The sequence below is a fragment of the Danio rerio genome, chromosome 9 (assembly GCF_052040795.2).
Source record: "Danio rerio strain M-AB ecotype USA chromosome 9, GRCz13ab, whole genome shotgun sequence".
NCBI classification, from domain to species: Eukaryota; Metazoa; Chordata; class Actinopteri; order Cypriniformes; family Danionidae; genus Danio; species Danio rerio.
Genome location: NC_141029.1, coordinates 5054420 through 5076249, shown reverse-complemented (window position 1 = coordinate 5076249; position 21830 = coordinate 5054420). Strand labels below are relative to the sequence as shown.

Sequence of the window (21830 nt, the reverse complement as noted above, 5' to 3'; positions counted from 1 at the left end):
TTCTGCTCCACCAACACCTGATTTTCTGCTTGCACAGTTTAAAACTGTCTGTACTTTTAGTTTCTTCAATGTTTGTGATTCTTGATTTATTTTAACAGAAGTGTCTGGAACTAAAATGTAATGAAAAAAAAAACATTTTCAATATTTTTGAATACTGTATGTTATTTATTTACATATCATAATTATAAAACGAATAGTAGCAATAGTAATACCTGAATGGAGTAAAAAATAAATTTAATGAAAATAACCCAATGCATTGGGTTAAATTATATATAATAACCCATAGTTGGGAAGGCGCTATAATACCTTATAGAGGGGTTATATGTTGGGGTATTTTTAACCCAACTATTTTAACAGAGTACTCAGCATTACGCATTTCCGATGTAGCAGAATGTTATGAATAACATACTGTACATCTGGACAAAAGTGCTAAGCATTTCATTTAAAGGAATAGTTCAACCAAAACTACATTTTTTTCCATCATTTACTCACCCTTGACTTGTTCCAAATCTTTTTTTATTCTGTTGAATACAAAAGGAGATATTTTAAAGAATGTTGGAAACCATCGTAAATTTCCATTGTACATTTAGGCAATGAATTAGACCCCCAAAACAGGATCCTCCTTGTAAATCAAGGCTTCCAAAGACATTTCAGCATTTCAACTCAGTGTCCAAAAATCTAACCACGCACAATTTTAAAGAGGTTTAATTTAAGGCAGCCTGTTTTTTCCTTTTTCTTCTTCTTCTTCTTTATGTAAAAGCAATTATAAATTATAATAATAATAAAAAGTAAATGATTTTCCTTTTTTTTCCACACAGATGAACGTGGACTCAATATACAGATTGAACAAAGTATAATCAAGACAATAAAGAAGTTTCAAACACTTGTACAAAATGAAAATAAATACATTTCATTTAAAGTTATAGTTCAACCAAAAATACACATTTTGCCATCATTTACTCACCCTTGACTTGTTCCAAACCATTTTTATTCTGTTAAATACAAAAGGAGATATTTTAAAGAATGTTGGAACCCATCGTAAATTTTCATTGTACATTTAGGCACTGAATTACACCCCCAAAACAGGGTCCTCCTTGTAAATCAAGGCTTCCAAAGACATTTCAGCATTTCAACTCAGTGTCCAAAAATCTAACCACGCAAAATTTTAAAAAGGTTTAAATCAAGGCAGCCTGGTTGTCCTTTTTCTTCTTCTTTTTTATGTATAAGATATTATAAATTATAATAATAAAAAGTAAATGATTTTCCCTTTTTTTCCCAAACAGATGAACGTGGACTCAATATACAGATTGAACAAAGTATAATCAAGACAATAAAGAAGTTTCAAACACTTGTACAAAATTAAAATAAATACATTTCATTTAAAGTTATAGTTCAACCAAAAATACACATTTTGCCATCATTTACTCACCCTTGACTTGTTCCAAACCATTTTTATTCTGTTAAATACAAAAGGAGATATTTTAAAGAATGTTGGAAACCATCGTAAATTCCCATTGTACATTTAGGCACTGAATTACACCCCCAAAACAGGATCCTCCTTGAAAATCAAGGCTTCCAAAGACATTTCAGCATTTCAACTCAGTGTCCAAAAATCTAACCACGCAAAATTTTAAAAAGGTTTAAATCAAGGCAGCCTGGTTTTCCTTTTTCTTCTTCTTTTTTTATAAGCAATTATAAACTATAATAATAAAAAGTAAATGATTTTCCCTTTTTTTCCACACAGATGAACGTGGACTCAATATACAGATTGAACAAAGTATAATCAAGACAATAAAGAAGTTTCAAACACTTGTACAAAATTAAAATAAATACATTTCATTTAAAGTTGTAGTCCAACCAAAAATACACATTTTGCCATCATTTACTCCCCCTTGACTTGTTCCAAACCTTTTTTATTCTGTTAAATACAAAAGGAGATATTTTAAAGAATGTTGGAAACCATCGTAAATTTCCAATGTACATTTAGGCACTGAATTACACCCCCAAAACAGGATCCTCCTTGTAAAACCAAAAACATTTCAGCATTTCAACTCAGTGTCCAAAAATCTAACCACGCAAAATTTTAAAAAGGTTCAAATTAAGGTAGCCTGATTTTCCCTTTTCTTCTATTTCTTCTTCTTTTATGTAAAAGCAATCTACAAACAGACAGGGGAAACTGGTAAGCTCCAGAAAACAAGAGCTGAAGCCCGTTCTTTCTCTTTCCTTCATTAATCAGACACTCGTGGGACAGATACACACATTCATTTATTGGAAAGATATTAACAAATCATTACTGTGAATCTGTTTTGGAATAATTTAACTGTCAATGCACAACAGCAGGCTCTTACGTGCTGACATATAGAGATGGCCGCTGTCAAATAATAACAAAATCAATAAATTTGTTGCCCATAATGCCAGCACTTGAAGTGTTGAAGGTTTAAAATAAATGTGACAATAAAAGAAATTGTACGTTAGTTTTTAGTCTCCGGATATTTAATTGGTGGGGAAATACAGAGTAAAATAAAACAATAAGTACAATACAAAATAAATTAATGGTTTTATTGTCATTATTTGCATTGTTATTCCTATGTTTGTGACTTATGCCTCACATTTTCAGCATGATTTATTAATATAAGGTACAATACCGAATACAAATGTGTTCTATGTTTATTTGTTTGCTTGCTTTTTTTTATGTAATGTGACACATGTAGGTATTAATGTCACAATGCCATCATTATCAGAACAAAACCATTTGGCAGGCATTCCTTTTGGCAAGCCGCTGATGAAATCTGAAACTCCAAATCACAGCAGTGTTTGTCAGAGCCTGTGTAAAATCGTACGGCTGTTTACTGAGAGTTTAGTCACAATTACATTGATCAGCTTCCGAATCCAAAAGAACTGCTTATTCATTCCCAAGTCTTTCATACTGCACTGAGTTTATTGCAAATACTTAACTGAACATACCAGTGCCTATAGGTGGATATCCTTTCCGTACTCTAGACTACTGCATACATTTTAATATCATTTTAAAAGATATCAGTCATTGTTTATAGGAAAGCATTCAAAATAATGCATTTTGACATTATACCGCAGTGAGATATTATCTTAAGTAAACGTGCAAAGAGAGACATAATAAAGGGGGGAAAGGCTAGAGCACAGCAATGCACATTATATTCATGTCATTTAAACACACAGAAAGAATGACACAGTGTCAAATCTGTGTGACAGAATTAGGTGAGTGTTGAGAGAGGGGGCCAGCAGGGGTACTGAGATTCTCAGAGCACACATACAAACACACATGGACACACACAAATATATACAGTACATAACAGAAATTTTGACACCTACACATACCTAAATCACAGGAATTTGGTGTACAAATTGGATTATGTAACAGTATTTGGGGGAAAGAGAAGGAAAACATTATTATTGTTAATATTAATGACCTAACATGAATGTTTTTTTGTTCTGTATTTCTTATTTTCGTTTACAGTAATACCTTAAATGAAGTCTATCATTTGTTTATGTGTTTATTTATTTATTTAAATGTATTATTTGTGTTTTGTCTTATTTCTAATATTTTTTCTTAAAATTGTTCTGCTATTTTGCAATAATGTTCAGATAACAGGAGAATCCTGATTTTAAAAACTGAAGACGCATATCCTGCCTATTTAGAAGGCACATGTTTCCATATTTTGTGCTAAAATAAATAAACAAGCAAGCACAAATATATATGCAATCTATTCCATGCAGACGTTCTAAAGTATGTGCACACATTTCACATGAATGATAGCTGTGTAATTTGCTTTTTGTAAGTAATTGTGTATTAAAATGTTAACCCTAAATGAATTGAAGTACATTTTGATTACATTGTATTTGCGAAATTCCTTTTGTATCATCATATAATAGCTTACAATCGTTTAATAAAAGCTATAGCAATATGATGTCATTGGTTTTGGTGTTTCTTACTGCAATTCCGTCTGCGCATTCTTATGAAATTTCTATACATGACTGACATCTAGTGGACTGTTACGCACATTTCTCAAGACGCACATCCGTCAAGACATTTCCTTTTTTATTAAGAAGTGTAAAAAACATCTAAAAACAAATAAGTGAAATGTGTTATTTCTTCTTTCTACCATTTAAGGACAAAACCATCAATTCCTGTATTTTTTTGTGTGTTTGGAAGAAATGTCTTATATGTCTTAATGAAACTCGGACATTTTTTCTATGTCAGGGGTTAGGTAAGGGAAACAGTGAAGTTTGCACAGTTATTGGTTTAATAAAATGTATACTTTTAGTTAGTCAGCTCTTAGATGACTGTGGTGTCCCTTTTTCATACGAAAAATGTATGCATCAGTTTTCTTTTCCTGTTCCCCCTAAAGAATATGCCATAGTTTTTGATGCAATCCCTGATTGTGTTACACCTTTAGTCAAATCTTGCCTTTAAGGTTCTTTAGATTCTTTTATTTTTCATTAATTTTCTTGTTGGCTTAGTCACTTTATTAATCCGGGGTCGCCACAGCGGAATGAACCGCCAACTTATTCAGCAAGTTTTTATGCAGCGGATGCCCTTCCAGTCGCAACCCATCTCTGGGAAATCTTTTATTTTTGACAACACAAATCTTTTTGTTGACTAAACTCTCTTAGTTCTGTCAAGCAAAGATATTTGCATGGTTTTTAATAGTTCTCAGATACCTGCTTAGGTTATTGGAATAATATATTTGATGACAAAGATGGCTTGAAAGATGTTTTGGCTTCTTCAGAAAAAAATATTTTTATGTGATAGAGCTGTTGAAGTCTCAATCAAAATCATTAATTGCTACCCAATAAATACCAAACCAGCTAAATTTAAAAACAATGTTCGCCTAAATGCTCATTTTGTACTCAATATGTTCATTTATTCATTTTCTTGTCAGCTTAGTCCCTTTATTAATCCGGGGTCGCCACAGCGGAATGAACCGCCAACTTATCCAGCAAGATTTTACGCAGCGGATGCCCTTCCAGCTGCAACCCATCTCTGGGAAACATCCACACACACACACACTCATACACTATGGACAATTTAGCCTACCCAATTCACCTGTACCGCATGTCTTTGGACTGTGGGGGAAACCAGAGCACCCGGAGGAAACCCACGCGAAGGCAGGGAGAACATGCAAACTCCTCACAGAACACCTCACAGAACGCCACTGCCTCGCCCTACTCAATATGTTGAAAAACTAAACCATTTAATTTGGGAGAGCACTTACTGTACACTGCTTTTTTGACAAAATTTTACATCAGTAAATGTAAATTTTCAAAGAAACACCCTTACTTTTTTATTTTCAGAAAAGACTTTGATTTATATGTGAACTCTTTAAAAGACTTTAACAATAACATTGCATGTAAAACGCTTTCTTGGTATAAATAATTTAAACTTGTTTAATTTGCGGGAATTTAATTTATGTAACCCTCTTTGTTTCCTTGTTCATATTGTATCTTTGTAATGTACTTTCTTGCATAATAAAAAAAAAAAAGTTTGTACAGTTATAAAAAATGTAGAGCCATAGATGTGGTCAACAATAACTAAATATTCATTTTGTTACTGTAATATTTGGTCACTTTAGAATTATAAGGTTCTATCTGACATTTTTGTCAAAACTGAGTTTTTGACATTCTTATTAAATGACTTATTTACATTATGGGATGTTTTTTGTAAGTTGTTTAAATTTTAAGACTTAACTTTATTTAAAAACAAATGTTACACACATACGGTTTGCTATATGGACTGCAAAATCTTTGAAGCTCAATATTTCAAAATCATTCCGAACACAGATATAACCTTAAAATTCCAAGGTGATTTTTCAGGGATCTCCGTGAATCTTTTATTTTGTAAAATGTTCAATTTACCCCTTGAACTTACATTTGCTGTAAAAAAAAATAAAAAATAAAAAAAATAATTAAAAAATGTATTGTGAGCTATTTGCTCCATGTTTTTTTGAAAAAAAAACTCCAAGTCTGAAATTTTGTTCTAATGTTAATATATATGTATATATACATACATATATATATATATATATATATATATATATATATATATATATATATATATATATATATATATGTATATATATGTATGTATATATATATATATATATATATATATATATATATATATATATATATATATATATATACACACACACACATATATATACATATATACATATACATATATATATATATATATATATATATATACATATATATATACATATATATATATACATATATATATATATATATATATATATATATATATATATATATATATATATATATATATATATATATATATATATATATACATATATACATATATATTAACATTAGAACAAAATTTCAGACTTGGAGTTTTTTTTTCACAACTTTTGAACAAAATGAGATATTACCAATCTTGGAATGGATATATTCACTGAAAACATCACCGCAGTTTGACCACATGGTGGCGTGAAAGCACTGTTTAACATCAAGTCCAGGAAACAGTGTAGAAATATTCTCCGGACGCTGAATCTCAATAATTGTATCAAAATAAAAATAAACTCAAAAAAAATAAATAATTTAGAGATGAAAAAAAGCTTTAAAACCTCATAGCTCATGGACGAATTGAGATGTATTTACCACACTTATCAAACATATGCAAAACAGTATAAACTGGCAGATTTTGGTCACATGGTGGTGCTATTGAGTGAAAAAAAAACGCGGGAATGGCTGTAATCAAACCACCAATAGTCTAATTGATTTGAAAATTGGTGTATTTCAAAAACATGGCCACCATTGGTCAATTAACTGGGTTAACGGGTATTATATAACGAAAGTTAACCCTGACAAATGAGAACGAGTTGAACATCTATAATAGGGTAATTTAAAGATTGCATTGTAATGAAAAAAGCACCATGTTTCCAAAGTTTGTCTTGTGTCATAGGCGTCCACATGAAATATGTGGCTAATTCTTTGTTTTTCTTTGGCAACTGTAACTGACTTGCCAATTTATTTATTTATTTATTTATTTATTTATTTATTTATTTATTTATTTATTTATTTATTTATTTATCACATACTGGACATTTACTTTTTAAAATTTATTTTAAAATATTTATTTGTTTATTTGACTTATATATTTGTATTTCATTTAATTATTATTACAATAATTAAAATAATAATAATAATAATAATAATAATAATGATAATAATAATAATAATAATTATTATTATAATTATTATTATTATTATTATTATTATTATTATTATTATTATTATTAATATGCTTGTTATTATTGATTTTTTTATTTAATTTATATATATATATATATATATATATATATATATATATATATATATATATATATATATATATATATATTTATTTATACATTTTTATAAATAATAAATGAATGATTTTATTTTTCTTAGTTCATTTATTATTATAAATATGTATTACTTTAGTAGTATTTTTATAAATATTTTTATTAGTAGTAGTAGTATTAATGCTATTTTCATGTATTTGTTTTTTATTAAAATATTTTATTTTTATTTATTTATGTTAAATACTGTTAGCTTTTTATTTATATATTTAATTAATTAGTCAAAATTGTTTATTTTATTTTTTATATTATTTAATATTTTATTTCATTTATTTTTCAAAATACTTTATTTAGAATTATTTACATTTATATATTCATTTATTTAATTTACTTATTTATTTTATTAATGTTATGCATTTATTTTTTAATTATTAAAAAAACAACTTATTTATTTTATTAATTTCTATCTATTTATATACTTTTACTTAATTATTTAAATACATTTTAAATAACTTATTTAAATGTAATTTTTAATATAATTTTAATATTTAATTTATTATATTTTTTATGTTGTTATTATTTATTTATTGTAGTTATTATTACAATTAAATATTTATTTGTATTACCTATTTTTTATTTTGCTATTATAATTATTACTTCAGTATGCACTTTTTATTAATTTGTATTAAAATGTTATTAATATATTAAGTAAGCTTAAAAAGTTAACAAACAAATGCTAAAAAAAAATTGATTGGCGAATCACGTATTAAGTGGTATAAGGACCTTTAGATAACAAAGTAGATAACATGTATAACACAGCATTTTAAATCTTTGTGGGAGTTTACAGTGAAATGAGAGACTCGGCTTCTGTCTGATCACTGCATCATGGTGGTGTTTTAACCCAGTGTCATCCTCGCTCTTTCAGCACAATATCGTCTCTGTCTTCTGCCTCTGTCTGGGGTATATATGGAGTTTAAGGACATTGCTTCTTTCATCTGGCTCACAGACAAATTTAGCAACATCTGTCCTACAACAGAGATTGGATTTTTTCCCCTTTATTTTTGGCATTTTCGAAGCACTTGTAGTGGACTTGGGCCTCTAAGGGTTTCTTAGGTTTCAGCAGCTGTGGGTTGCCTGTGCCTCTTTATTCTTTTGTATGAAGATTGGTTCTCTATATGGAGTTTAACAAGCATCAGCTCTTATGTCTTGAAGTGTACAGAGAGTCTTTAGCTCATCATCAATCAATAATAACTAATTTATAATGCAGTAATAATAGTAATAATGGATATTTTATCATATCATCACACACAACTGGTCAGGGCTGAAATGAAGCTGGTGAAGAAACTTTTGAGATGAAGAAAGTTTTGTTGAAATGTAGTATGTATTTATTAGTAAATGACAGAGGTTTAACTTTAACTTATAAATATAAAGAAATTTATAATGACAATAGAGATTTGTTATGATCGAACCTCCCGTTCCACCACATCCCAAAGGTGCTCTATTGGATCGAGATCCGGTGACTGTGGAGGCCATTTGAGTACAGTGAACTCATTATCTTGCTGGAAGTAGCCATCAGAAGATGGGTACACTGTGGTCATAAAGAGATGGACATGGTCATCAACAATACTCAGGTAGGCTGTGGCATTGACACGATGCTCAATTGGTACTATTGGGCCCAAAGTGTGTCTCCTCAAGGTTGGACGTGTTGTGCGTTCAGAGATGCTCTTCTGCAGACCTCGGTTGTAACGAGTGGTTATTTGAGTTGCTGTTGCCGTTTTATCAGCTGGAACCAGTCTGGCCATTCTCCTCTGACCTCTGGCATTTGCACCTAAAGAACTGGATCTTAATTTTGGACCATTCTTTGTAAACCCTAGGGATGGTTGTGCGTGAAAATCCCAGTAGATCAGCAGTTTCTGAAATACTCAGACCAGCACATCTGGCATTAACAACAATGCCACGTTCAAAGTCACTTAAATCACCTTTCTTGCCCATTCTGATGCTCGGTTTGAACTGCAGCAGATTGTCTTGACCAAGTCTACATGCCTAAATGCATTGAGTTACTGCCATGTGATTGGTTGATTATTTGCATAACGAGCATTTGGACAGGTGTACCCAATAAAGTGGGCCGTGTGTGTGTGTGTGTGTGTGTGTGTGTGTGTGTGTGTGTGTGTGTGTGTGTGTGTGTGTAAACACATAAATAAATGGAAAGGTAAATAAATATAAAAAATAAATGGACATTTTGAGGATTTTTAAACTAAATTTTGTTATATAAACCTTATTTCATTTAATTTTTTTTTTTACTGCTGTTTCACAATTATTTATTTATTCTTTGGCATAACATGCTAATAACGAGAGTGTGCCATTTTATTAAAATATGAATTCACTGCAGAGACATCCACAATATTTAATATTCTTGATACCTGTAATTGAGGGTAAAACACAATTAAATTGTTGAGATGTAAATTTTTTTTTGTCATTTCATCGCTCTGAAAATGAAATCTAAAAACTTCTAAATAAATCAGAAAATTATAGAATGATTCAAAGAATCCACAATAATTCATGCACTAAGTTACACTTAAAAAAAAGAAAGAAAAATATTGAAAATCAGACATTCCTTAGGTAACACACAGTATATTTGATTTTGCAGCGTATATATTTTAGTGGCGATTTAAAATAATTACAAATATGATCATTCATTTTTGCAGCTACATTTTGTGAAAGTGTGTAACATTTTTTTATTTGATTAAATATTAGTAAAAATCTTGACATCAATAATTATATTTTACCTTTACTTAATATAAATATCTAATTATATTTTATATTTTTAAACTGAATTGTTGATCTCTAAAAACAAAACATAAGCAGAAAAAAAGTCATGGGAATGATATTAAATGTTATGCGCGCTTGCCACCAGTCAATCAGCTGCGCCCACCAAACTGCAAAGCCCTTGCTGTAGCGCCATTGGCTAAACCCTCTCGAGGGGCGGAGTTGTAGCGACAGCGGCTGTAGTTGTCCGCAGAAGTGCGTTTCAGGGACTTGAATCATGAAGAACAGAGCGGCTCACTGGGAGTGGTGCGGACATTGTGCAACATGCGAATAGGGCACGTTATATGCGCTCCTGCTGCTTTTAAGAAGTTATAATGCAGCTGCGCGTGGTGGACCCCTGCTCCTAACCTCCATGAAGTGTTCAAGCTCAGATAAAGTCGGTCAGGCGCAGTGGGAACGGATATCGGAGTACACGCAGGACGAACCCGCAGATTAAAAGTGTGATTGTAAATTTTCGGAGGAGAGACAGAGAGATGGGGAACGCGGGGAGTATGAACCAACACACTGACCCCAGAGGACACCACATGCCCCTCAAACTGCCCATGCCCGAGCCAGCGGAGCTGGAGGAGAGATTTGCGCTCGTTCTGGTCTGTAACTTCATTTTTTTTGCGATTGTCACCCCCAAACTAACTTACCTGAAAGAAATGTCCTCGTTCAGTTTGTGTTTTTTCTTGGTTGCGCTTCTATTCTATTCTATTCTATTCTATTCTATTCTATTCTATTCTATTCTATTCTATTCTATTCTTTTCTATTCTGATTATTTGAATGGAAATATATTTTATTTACATTCAAAAGTGGGTTATATGTGAAAAGTGGGTTATATCTAGTTGGTTGATGTATCGTTACTTTTGTGTTATTGTTAGCGTTACTTCTGCTGTTATTCATTCTAACTCTAAAAAGTTGGTTACATTGATTAGTTTTGTTGAATACTTTAGTGTTACTGTTAGCATTACTTTTGCTTCTATTCTATAGTAGTTTGTAGTTGTTTTTTTATTTATATACAAACGTGGGCTATATGGATATTTTTTGCTGTACTGGTGTTAATGATAGTTACTTTTGCTGTTATTCTGTTCTATTCTATTCTGATTATTTTAATAGAAATATATTTTTTATTTACATTCAAAAGTGGGCTAAGTTATAGATTTGGTTTGTTGACATAACGTTACTTTAGTACTATTGTTAGCATTCCTTTTGGTGTTATTCATTCTAACTTTTTATTTATTTACAATCAAAAGTTGGTTATTTTGATTAGTTTTGTTCAATTGTGGTTTGTAGTTGTTGTTTTTTTATTTATATACAAGAGTGGGCTACTGTATATATATATATATATATATATATATATATATATATATATATATATATATATATATATATATATATATATATATATATTACTATGATCTTCAATGTGAAGCTGCTTTGACACAATCTATATTGTAAAAGCGCATCCAAAAGTGGGCTAACTTGTATGGATTTGTTTTTTTGACGTACTTTAGTGTTACTGTTTCCGTTACTTTTGCTGTGATTGTATTGTATTACATTCTTATCTGGTTTGTAGTTTTCTTTTTTATTTATTTACATCCAATATTTGGCTCTCTGGATTTTATTTGTTGATGTACATTAGCTGCAATTCTATTCTGTTTTATTCTATTATGTTCTGTTGTAGTTTAGGGGGGTTTGGTTTGTTGACGTAGGCTACTTTAGTGTTACTGTTAGCATTACTTTTGCTGTTATTCTATTCTGTTCTGTTCTATCAAAACTTTCTTTTTTATTTATTTACAATCAAAAGTTGGTCATATTGATTCGTTTTGTTGAATACATTATTGTTACTGTTCAATTTTATTCAATGCTATTCAGTTCCATTCTATTTTATTATTCTATTGTAGTTTGTAGTTGTTTTTTTTATTTATTTATATCCAAACGTGGGCTATATTGATTTGTTTTGTTGATGTACTTTGGTGTTACTGATGCTTTTATTTGCTTCTATTCTATTCTATTCTATTCTTATCTATTCTATTCTGTTCTATTCTATTCTATTCTGTTCTAGTTTGTAGTTGTTTTTATTTGTTTTATCATGTTCTGTTGTAGTTTGTATATTTTATTTACATTTAAAGTAAGCTATTGATTTGTTTTTTGACGTACTTTAGTGCTACTATTGGTGTTACATTTGCTTTGATTGTACTATTCTGTTTTTTCTATCTATTCTAGTTTTTTTTATTTATTTGTTTGTTTTGTTTATTTACATTCAAAAGTTGGTAATGTGGATTAGTTTTCTTGAATACTTTAGTGTTACTGTTAGCACTACTTTTGTCGTGATTCTATTCTAGTTTGTCCAAAATTGCATATATGGATTCTATTCTATTCTATTCTATTCTATTCTATTCTATTCTATTCTATTCTGTTCTATTCTATTCTATTCTATTCTATTCTATTCTATTCTGTTCTGTTCTGTTCTGTTCTGTTCTGTTCTGTTCTGTTCCGTTCTATTCTATTCTATTCTATTCTATTGTATTCTATTCTATTCTATTCTATTCTATTCTATTCTATTCTATTCTATTCTATTGTAGTTTGTAGTTGTTGTGTTTTTACTTAGTCACATTTAAAAGGTTTTGAATAGTCGTTTTGTTGAATACTTTAGCGGTAAGGTACTTTTGCTGTGATTCTATTCTATCCTATGCTACACTTGGCAGTAGTCCCTTTTACATAGATTGATCTTTTATGTGGATATGGATCTCCATACTTATATGGATCCTTTTAAATATATGTTTACGTTGACATTTTATTATCTGCTGCAATTCTGTTAACTCGGCATGACTGTTGTAGCTACATTCTATCACTTTACATTCAAAATAGCTCTTATATTATAGATTATGTTGATTTCATATATTTATTTGTATCTGATCACTTAAAGGGATGGTTCACCCCCCAAAAAAATGAAAACATTCTCACTATTAACTTGCTTTTGTCTGCTGGACTCAAAAGAAGATGTTTTGAAGACATTTAGAAACTGTTAACCTTTAACGTCCACAGTAGAAATACCATGCAAGTTAATGGTTTTAGGTTTCTAAGATTTTTCAAAATATGTTCTTTTGTGTTTAACAGAAAATATCAACTCAAACAGGTTTTTGACAAGAGAGGAATGAGCAAATGATGACCAAACCTTCAGTATTAGGTGAATTACCCCTTTAGTTAAAGTACACAATGTTACTTCTATTATTTGCCCTTTTTCTAAACTTTATATATAAAATTTTATGAAAGTTTTTGGTGTTAAACAGTTCCAAGATAGTTGATTGCTTTTTTTTCTGTCTTGGGGAAAATCACCCAGTTAAACCAAAGATTTCTAGATAACAGATAAGCATGTTGTTATGTATCAAGTTCCTTTTTAATATAACCACTGTACACTTTAAGTTGTTCCACGCAATTCAGTCACATCGTCCCAACACAAATCATTTAAGTTACCGTAACAAACTCAAGTGGATTGAACATAAAAAAGTTTCCCAACAGATCTCCTGAATTGACTTGATTAAGCTCATTTTAAATTAAACAAACGGCAACAAAAAAAAAGTGTAAATTTGTTTGGTTGAACCACTATTTTCATACATTCCATATCCAGTCCTTCACGATGAGCTGAACATGATGCAGGAAATGATGTAATGAAGCTGTAATCTCCAGTCCTTTGAAGGAAGAATGTTAGGAATGTAATAGATTAGTATGCAGCTACCTGAAGTTTGCTGTGTGTGTGTGTGTGTGCCGGTAGAAAGATGTGGCCGTCTGCAAGGCCTGGATTTATGAGGACATATAAATGTAGGTCAGACCTAATGCTTCACTAACACTAGACCAACCCTTTCAATTAACACACACTCATGCAGACTGTTCAGAGAGAACTGGAGGTTTCTTCAAGGAAAGCAAAATGTGGTTGTCCCTAAGGAAACAGAGTTGGTTGAGTCTCTTTCTTTCACAGACCCTCAGGCTGTGGTTATTTCAGCAGTAGAATCCATTCAATACCCTTAAGGAGCAAACGCTGCGTGTTCGTTTGTTGTTGCTTTGGGAGTCTCTAACTTGCTGTTTTTATTTGTGGTTGTTTAATAGTAGTCACAGTGTTCTCGGTGTAGAAATTGCATCGAGTCATGGCCTGATGAGTCCCGGTTTGTCACGTCTGACGTCACTGTCTGGCTGGAGCAGATTGGAAGCTCTTATTCCTAATCTGTGTTTCAAGATCACCTGCCCTTCATGCTCACACATCACACACACACACACACACACACAGAGAGCGTGCTATTGTCATGATCTCTAAAGGCTGATTTATACATCTGCGTCAAACGCCAGCGTATGGTACGGCGCTGACGCATAGCCCTTCGCCGTGGCTTTCGGCGTCGCTGACGTGCACCATTTAAAAAATGTAACTACACGTCGCAACGGCGCGTAGCGTAAGCTCTGTGATTGGTCGGCTTGGTAGCGCTGACGAGTCTGGGCGGGACCGAGAGCCGCGCGAATGGCGCGATCGATTGTTTACAAGTTTGGAGTCCCGTGAAGGAGCTCCGGATGGAAAGTTTTGTTTTGTGTTTACCTCATAGGTAAAGTTGTTGCACGTCCGCCGGTTCCTGCCTCAAAATGAGCGAGTATAAGCCACTTGTACATCCCGGAAGTGTTCAGAAAAAGTAAAAAAGCCGCGAAGAAACTCGACACAGAGGAACATTTACACATCACTGCCCACTAGCGTTTCAGAAGTGTTAATGCAGACCAACAGAGACAGCGCGCAGAAGTATAAATGCAACGCGCGTTGCCTGCGCCGTGGGTTACGCCGGTCACTTGACGCAGAAGTATAAATCAGGCTTAACGCTCCTTTAAGCCTGGTTTTTACTTCTGCGTCAAGTGACCGGCGTAACCCACGGCGCAGGCAACGCGCGCGGCTGTGCATTTATACTTCTGCGCGCTGTCTCTGTGGGTCTGCATTAACACTTCCGAAACGCTAGTTGGCAGTGAGGTGTAAATGTTCCTCTGTGTCGAGTTTTTTCGCTTCTGTTTTGCGTTTCCTGAACACTTCCTGGTTGTACAAGTGACTCAAACTCGCTCATTTTGAGGCAGGAACCGGCGGACGTGCAATGAGGTAAACACAAAACAAAACTTTCCATCCGGAGCTCCTTCACGGGACTCCACACTTGTAAACAATCGCTCGCGCCATTCGCGCGGCTCTCGGTCCCGCCCAGACTCGTCAGCGCTACCAAGCCGACCAATCACAGAGCTTGCGCTACGCGTCGTTGCGACGTGTAGTTACAATTTTTGAGAGGTGCACGTCAGCCACGACGACGGCCACGGCGAAGGGCTAAGCGCCGTAGCATACGCCGGCGTTTGACGCAGAAGTATAAATCAGCCTTTATGAATGATAACCATATTTTTTTTTTCTGTCCAGGCACTAAATAATGTTAAAAATGTTAGTGATGTGATCTGAAAGATTTTAATTAAGGTGTTACGTACACGTACATCAGGGGTATTTTAGTATGTGAGTAATAAAACCAAATTAGACTAAAACTATTGGTCAAAATCATATTAAACATAATCATGTTATTTATTTATTTATTTTTCCTCGTTTTTTATGGTTTTTATATTCCATTATAGGAGCTTGATCTTTCTTCCAACCACTTTACCCATGGGATAGTTATAAAACAATCTAAAAGATCATCCGGTCAGCTAAACATCAGACTTTCCTCTCAGAATGTCATGTGGATGATGGCAGCACTCAAGCATAAGCCGATGGTTGAAGAAGTCTTTCTCGCTCAGTAAGGGAGCTACTGCAAGCATCTGTGGGTTGGCACACACCAGGGCTTTAATAGCAGTAAATACCACTCGAAGCTATGATTACACCCCTAAAGTGTTCCTAATGCCTCAACCTCAGGCTTCCAAGAAAAAAGACATCATCGCTATATGGGAAGTCTCTGACAGGACACTTTTCCCCGAGATACCATACACAAAGCCTTTAGTAGTATATTTCAGCATGTAAAACCATGACATTATCTTTTTGTTATTAGACACAATCTCAAATATACCCTGCAGGCTGTTTTACGTTGGCACTAGAAAATGTTGGCCTATGATTTACACTTCTGTATTTCTGCATATATTAATATGCATTCTTATAAATAGATTGTATGACATAGTGGCACAAGCGGATCTCCTTTTTCCAACAATACCTTCTAATATTACTACAATACAATAAAATACAGTAAAAGGAGTGTCTTTTTGAACAATGTCTGCTGAGAATACCTCTTTATTCTTGCTGCATGACGCATAACTCAGTACTGTGCTCTGTTTGCTATTTCACATTGGCTAATATGATAGCATTTGACACCATCGGTCATCAGAGACAGAGGGAGTCATTAGCAATCGATGTGATCAGTTACAAGACAATAGCATTTGAAACAATCGGTCACAAAGTGAAGTTTATTCATAATCTAATTTCGAGAGGAGCACGTGATTATGATTGAACACGGCTGGTTCTGCATTAGCATGCTTGATCCACCAATCAGGCCATTCCTAACCACTATAAAGAGCCAGGGTTTTCTCACTATAGTCATCTTCGATTTGAAGAATCCCCCCTTCCACCCCTACCTTTTCACCTTTCCCTCCATAGGGCAGCACGGTGGCTCAGTGACTAGCACTGTCGCCTCACAGCAAGAACGTCACCGGTTCTAGTTCCTTAACAGGCCGGTGGTCGTTTCTGTGTGTAGTTTGCATGTTCTTCCCGTGCTTGCGTGGGTTTTCCCTGGGTTCTCCGGTTTCCTCCCACATTCCAAAAACATGTACAACAAGTTAATCGTTAAATCTAAATTTCAATACAGGTAATCTAATAATGCAGCATATCTTTTAATAGCCTTCAATCTTAATCTTTAGCTATTATAAAAAGGGGAGTTGTCGAGATCTACCTGAGCTCGAGGCTCCCCTCTCTTCCTCCAAACGGGAGGAAGAGAGGGGACATAAGTTTGTTTGACATATGTTTGACATAAGTCTCCTGTCCAGCAGCAATATTTGAATGTATCACTGGCGACTCCTGAGCTGTACGGCGAATTGGGCGCAGCGATTGCATCAATTTCGAGGCAAAATGAGTTGGATTTTTCATATCTTTTGAATCAATTGTGACTGTAGTTGTATCTGCCTAGTATTTCCTGTGTTTTATGTTGACAAATGGTTAAGTGTTGTTCTAGGTCTGACTGGTCTTGACTGTTTACTTAAGAAAAACTCCCCAATAACCATAAGCTATTATTACAGCGTGTCGTAAAATGACTCCGGAGGGGTTCCCTGAGTGTCAAACAGTGACAAGTGTCAATATGTGAGGAGTCGAGAGAGAATGTGTTGTATCAGCAAAAAGGAATACAAACAGTGTTGAAGGCAGAGTAAACGATGACAGAATTTTTATTTGTGGGGGAACTATCCCTTTAAAGTGGTGTCATGTAAGAGCCCTGATTCACAGATCTAGTGGGACAAATAATATCTGACTTCAATTATACAAAAGCGTGTTGCAAATTTACTAGCAGGTTACACTGGGAGAGGCTAAAGTACATAAACGCTGCTCTTAATTCCTCGATTCCAGTCATAGTAACGCATATTTATTAAATATACTGGGTTTAGTCTGTGATTTGCTGTTTATTGATGGCCTTTTCCTTGTATCTTTATTTTTTTTGGTCCCACTTTATATTAAGTGGCCTTAACTAATATGTACTTACACAAGAATTAATAGTTTGTTACAATGTACTTATTGTGTAAATACATGTATTTAATATGTACTTATGCTTGAATAAATACCTGTATGTAACTACACCTGTAATTAACTTCTGTAATTACATTTGTAAATACACTGTTGACCATCCCTTACACCTGAACCCACCCTTAAACCTACCCATACCACCAAACCTGTCCATAACCCAACCTCTATCCCAACTCAAGAGAACCACAAGTGTTCTCAAATACATTATAAACACAGTAAGTATATTGTATTTATTTTTTGATACAAGTACATAGTAGTTAGGGCCACTTAATATAAAGTGGGACCTTTTTTTTTTTGTAATAATGAAGCTTGGTTCCGCCTGGGAGAGATTCAGCTGGAGTGTGGATGTCTTTGTTTTAAAATGTAATATCTAGTCACAGCCATGTTTGTGTTTGAGTAACGTCTCCCAGAGCAGGCGTAAACGTTAGTGTGGTTACTATAGCAATAGCACGCTGCTCTTCACCGTTTCTGAAGACGGGTTTCACTATGGCTTTGAAGAGGAATGTGTCTCGTAATGCAAGTACATCGCTTGAGTAATTTGTCTGAGAAACAACAGAAGAAGCCTTGTATTAGAAGACAAGAATTGCACTTGAAGTCATAGAAGCTTACTTATGTTCACGCTGAGAGGCTTAGTGCTCAAATATGATTTTGGCCCAGATTTGAATTTGTTTTGCATACCTGTTCACCATGTTGTTTTAAATGTGGCAAGTAACAGATTTCAAGTTTCTTGTAAAAAAGATTATTCATGGGCTATTGGATACTTCTAAAAAAACAAGAAAGTATACTTTCAAATTCCAATCAAATTTTAAAGTTCATTCATTCATTTTCTTGTCGGCTTAGTCCCTTTATTAATCTGGGGTCGCCACAGCGGAATGAGCCGCAACCCATCTCTGGGAAACATCCACACACACTCATACACTACGGACAATTTAGCCTACCCAATTCACCTGTACCTGTCTTTGGACTGTGGGGGAAACCGGAGTACCCAAAGGAAACCCACACGAACGCAGGGAGAACATGCAAACTCCACACAGAAACGCCAACTGAGCAGAGGATCGAACCAGCGACCTTCTTGCTGTGAGGCGAACGTGCTACCCACTGCGCCACTGCCTCTTGGAAACAATTTATCTGTGCACTTCATTATTTTGTAAAAACCCAATCATAAGGTGTTCATCTCAGAGGTTGCATCCTCCCAAGGATGCAGACTTCAAAGGTGAGTCCTTCAAAGTCCACACAGGCTGAACTGAGCGTTTTGAAATGAGACGATCTAGCCTAAAGAGGATGGATCTCTTCACCAGGCAACCATAACAACTGCTTTTAAAAAGCGCTGCTAAAATTTGTGATTACTTTTTTCAGAGTGATTTTAAAACTTATTTTAAGCGATCTGAAGGCAAAACAAGGTTTATAAACGCTGGAAATATATGTCCTTTGATCTATACATGTACACAGAAAAATGTGAACCATCTAAAAAATCACTCTTTTGTAAGGCATGTCATACTCATTTTGTTTTTTAGCATGTGTTTAGATATCCAAGTAAAAAAAACCTAGGGTGCTTTCACACCTAGACTTTTGTTTAGGAACCTGTCTCGTTTGCCAAGTTAGCGTGGTTCGTTTGGCATATGTGAATCCAGCAATGGTGCTTGGATCCGCGCCAAAACAATCGGCCCAAGATCGCTTGACTGAGGTGGTCTCGATTGAAACGAACTCTGGAGCGGATCGATTGTAGTGAGAAAGAGATACGATCCGAGCCCGGCTATATCACAGTGTTATAGATATGTAATAGGCATACGGCTATATGAAGAGAGAATTATGAGTAGGGCGGGAGGTCATTACAGACATCCCAAGTCTCGCGGAAGTTCTGGGAGTCTCCCGCAAATGCAACTCTCACATGGTCGCCCACTGAAGCTAAGCAGGGCTGTGCCCGGTCAGTCCTGGTTGCTGCCGGAAGTGGTGTTAGTGAGGCCAACAGGGGCCCTTCAACCTGTGTGTGTGGGTCCTAACGCCCCAGTATAATAAGGAGGACTCTATACTGCAAGCGCTGTCTTATAAGATGTTAAACTGTAGTCCTGCCTCTCTGTGGTCGTTAAAAATCCCAGGATGTCCTCCAAAAAGAGTAGGGGTTTAACCTTGGCATCCTGGCCCACTGACCTCTGTCCATCATGGCCTCCTAATCATCCCCATAATGTAATTAGCTTCATCACCTCGCTCCTCTCCACCAATCAGTTGTGTGCGGTCTGGTGCAATATGGCTGCCGTGGCATCATCTAGGTCAGGGGTCTCAAACTCGCGGCCCGCGGGCCATTTGCGGCCCTCAGTGCAATATTTTGTGGCCCGCGCCGACCTCGTACACTGACAGAGTCAGCGGAGCGGGGAGAGAGAGCGCTCCCCGCTCCGCTGATTCTATCCGTACACAGCGAGCTTGTCACTCAATGCGCGTTGTCATGCGCGTTCTGATCAGCTGTGTTGTCGCGCGCGTACTCAAGAGCGGTGTTATCGCGCGCCTACTGAAGGGCGGGACCGAGGGTGTGTCGCGTCGCGGGGGCACTTTTGATCATTTTGGAAGGGCACTTTCTATGCAAGACTAAAAAGGGCATGTGCTCTGCACAGGTTGAGCCCTATGTGTGCACGTGCCTGAGATTGTGTTGATATTATAGGTAGATACAGACTGGTACAGACTGATGTGACTGGAGTGGGGTGGGGGTGTTTTATTTATACATATATACGCCTTTTTTTAGGTGAGGGAATGGAAGTTTTGAGTGAGTTCCCCCACTTTTTTCCCTAGGACTTCAATAAGTCAAAGTACAGGTCTAGACTTAATGATGATCATCTTCAAGCCTTATTGAGGGTCTCAACTGCTTCCGCTCTAAAGACAAATGTGGTTCAGATTTGTGAGAAGAAGCGCTGTCAAGTCTCTGGCAGCAAGAAGTAGGCAAAAGATGCCATGTTCAGAAGAACTGTTCATAATCTTCACTCAATGTTCTATTAATGTTCAGGACACTTCATGTTCAGAAGAAATAATTAAAACTGTTAATAATGACATTTGAGGACTTTTTTTGTGAAATCCCTTATGCGGCCCAGCCTCACCCAGACTTTGCCTCCTGCGGCCTCCAAGTAAATTGAGTTTGAGACCCCTGATCTAGGTGGATGCTGTACACTGGTGATGAATGAGGAGATTCCACCCCCCCCCCCCCTCTCCGTGTGTAAAGCACTTTGAGTGTTTAGAAAGGCGCTATATAAATGTAAGGAATTGTTATTATTATTATTAATTGTTACCCAAAGGACAAAATCATACTCTGTCCTATTTCTTTTCAGCTAGTCAATTGGATGTACTGTACGTCATGATATGAGTCAAAAAGGACAATCTTAACTTCCACTGACTTTCCAACGGTTTTATTGACACTTCTGAGTCTTCTGAGAACAATTTAATTCTGACAGGAGTGGATTTAATCTCTCTGTCTGCTGTACAGTTTAGATCCTTAGCTCTGTGGCAGATTCAAATATTGCATTCGAAAAATTGCTTCACGTCAGTTTTCAAATTCTATTGGCTCGCTTTTGTCTCAGGGCCAATCATGTCAAATCATTCAGGACTTCGGAAATACATTGTTTGGCTTTAGGGGATTTGGAATACATCACTATTTGTTTGTGCTGATTTTATGGGCAGTTTTTGCAATGAATACGCGTGACTACATTTATTTGCCATCATTTTACTTTATGTATAAAAATATTTCTAAAAGTGTGTGTTTATCAGTCAGGAGATATGAAAGCTATTGCCAATGGAATGGACACAATAGCTTTTAACACAAACATTGTTTTGAGGAACACAAAAAAAATACAATAGTTTAAAATTCGTATTAATGAACATGAAAAAAAAAGGCTATTAAAATACAATAGGTTATAAGTCAT

At 34.7% G+C, this 21830-nt stretch overlaps 1 protein-coding gene across 14 annotated transcripts in view; it reads left to right on the top strand.

The window, feature by feature from the left end:
* The first annotated feature begins 10376 nt into the window (after positions 1-10376).
* The window catches only part of fmnl2a (formin-like 2a), a 134206-nt gene continuing 122752 nt past the window's right edge, over positions 10377-21830 (top strand). For all 14 annotated transcript variants that reach the window (XR_015499048.1, XR_015499049.1, XM_087267397.1 and 11 more), the window contains exon 1: positions 10377-10759. Coding sequence is in view for 12 of the 14 variants with exons in the window: in XM_087267397.1 (XP_087123523.1) it covers positions 10646-10759 (114 nt within the window). In the remaining 2 variants the exon portion in view is untranslated. The remainder of the gene's footprint in view (positions 10760-21830) is intronic.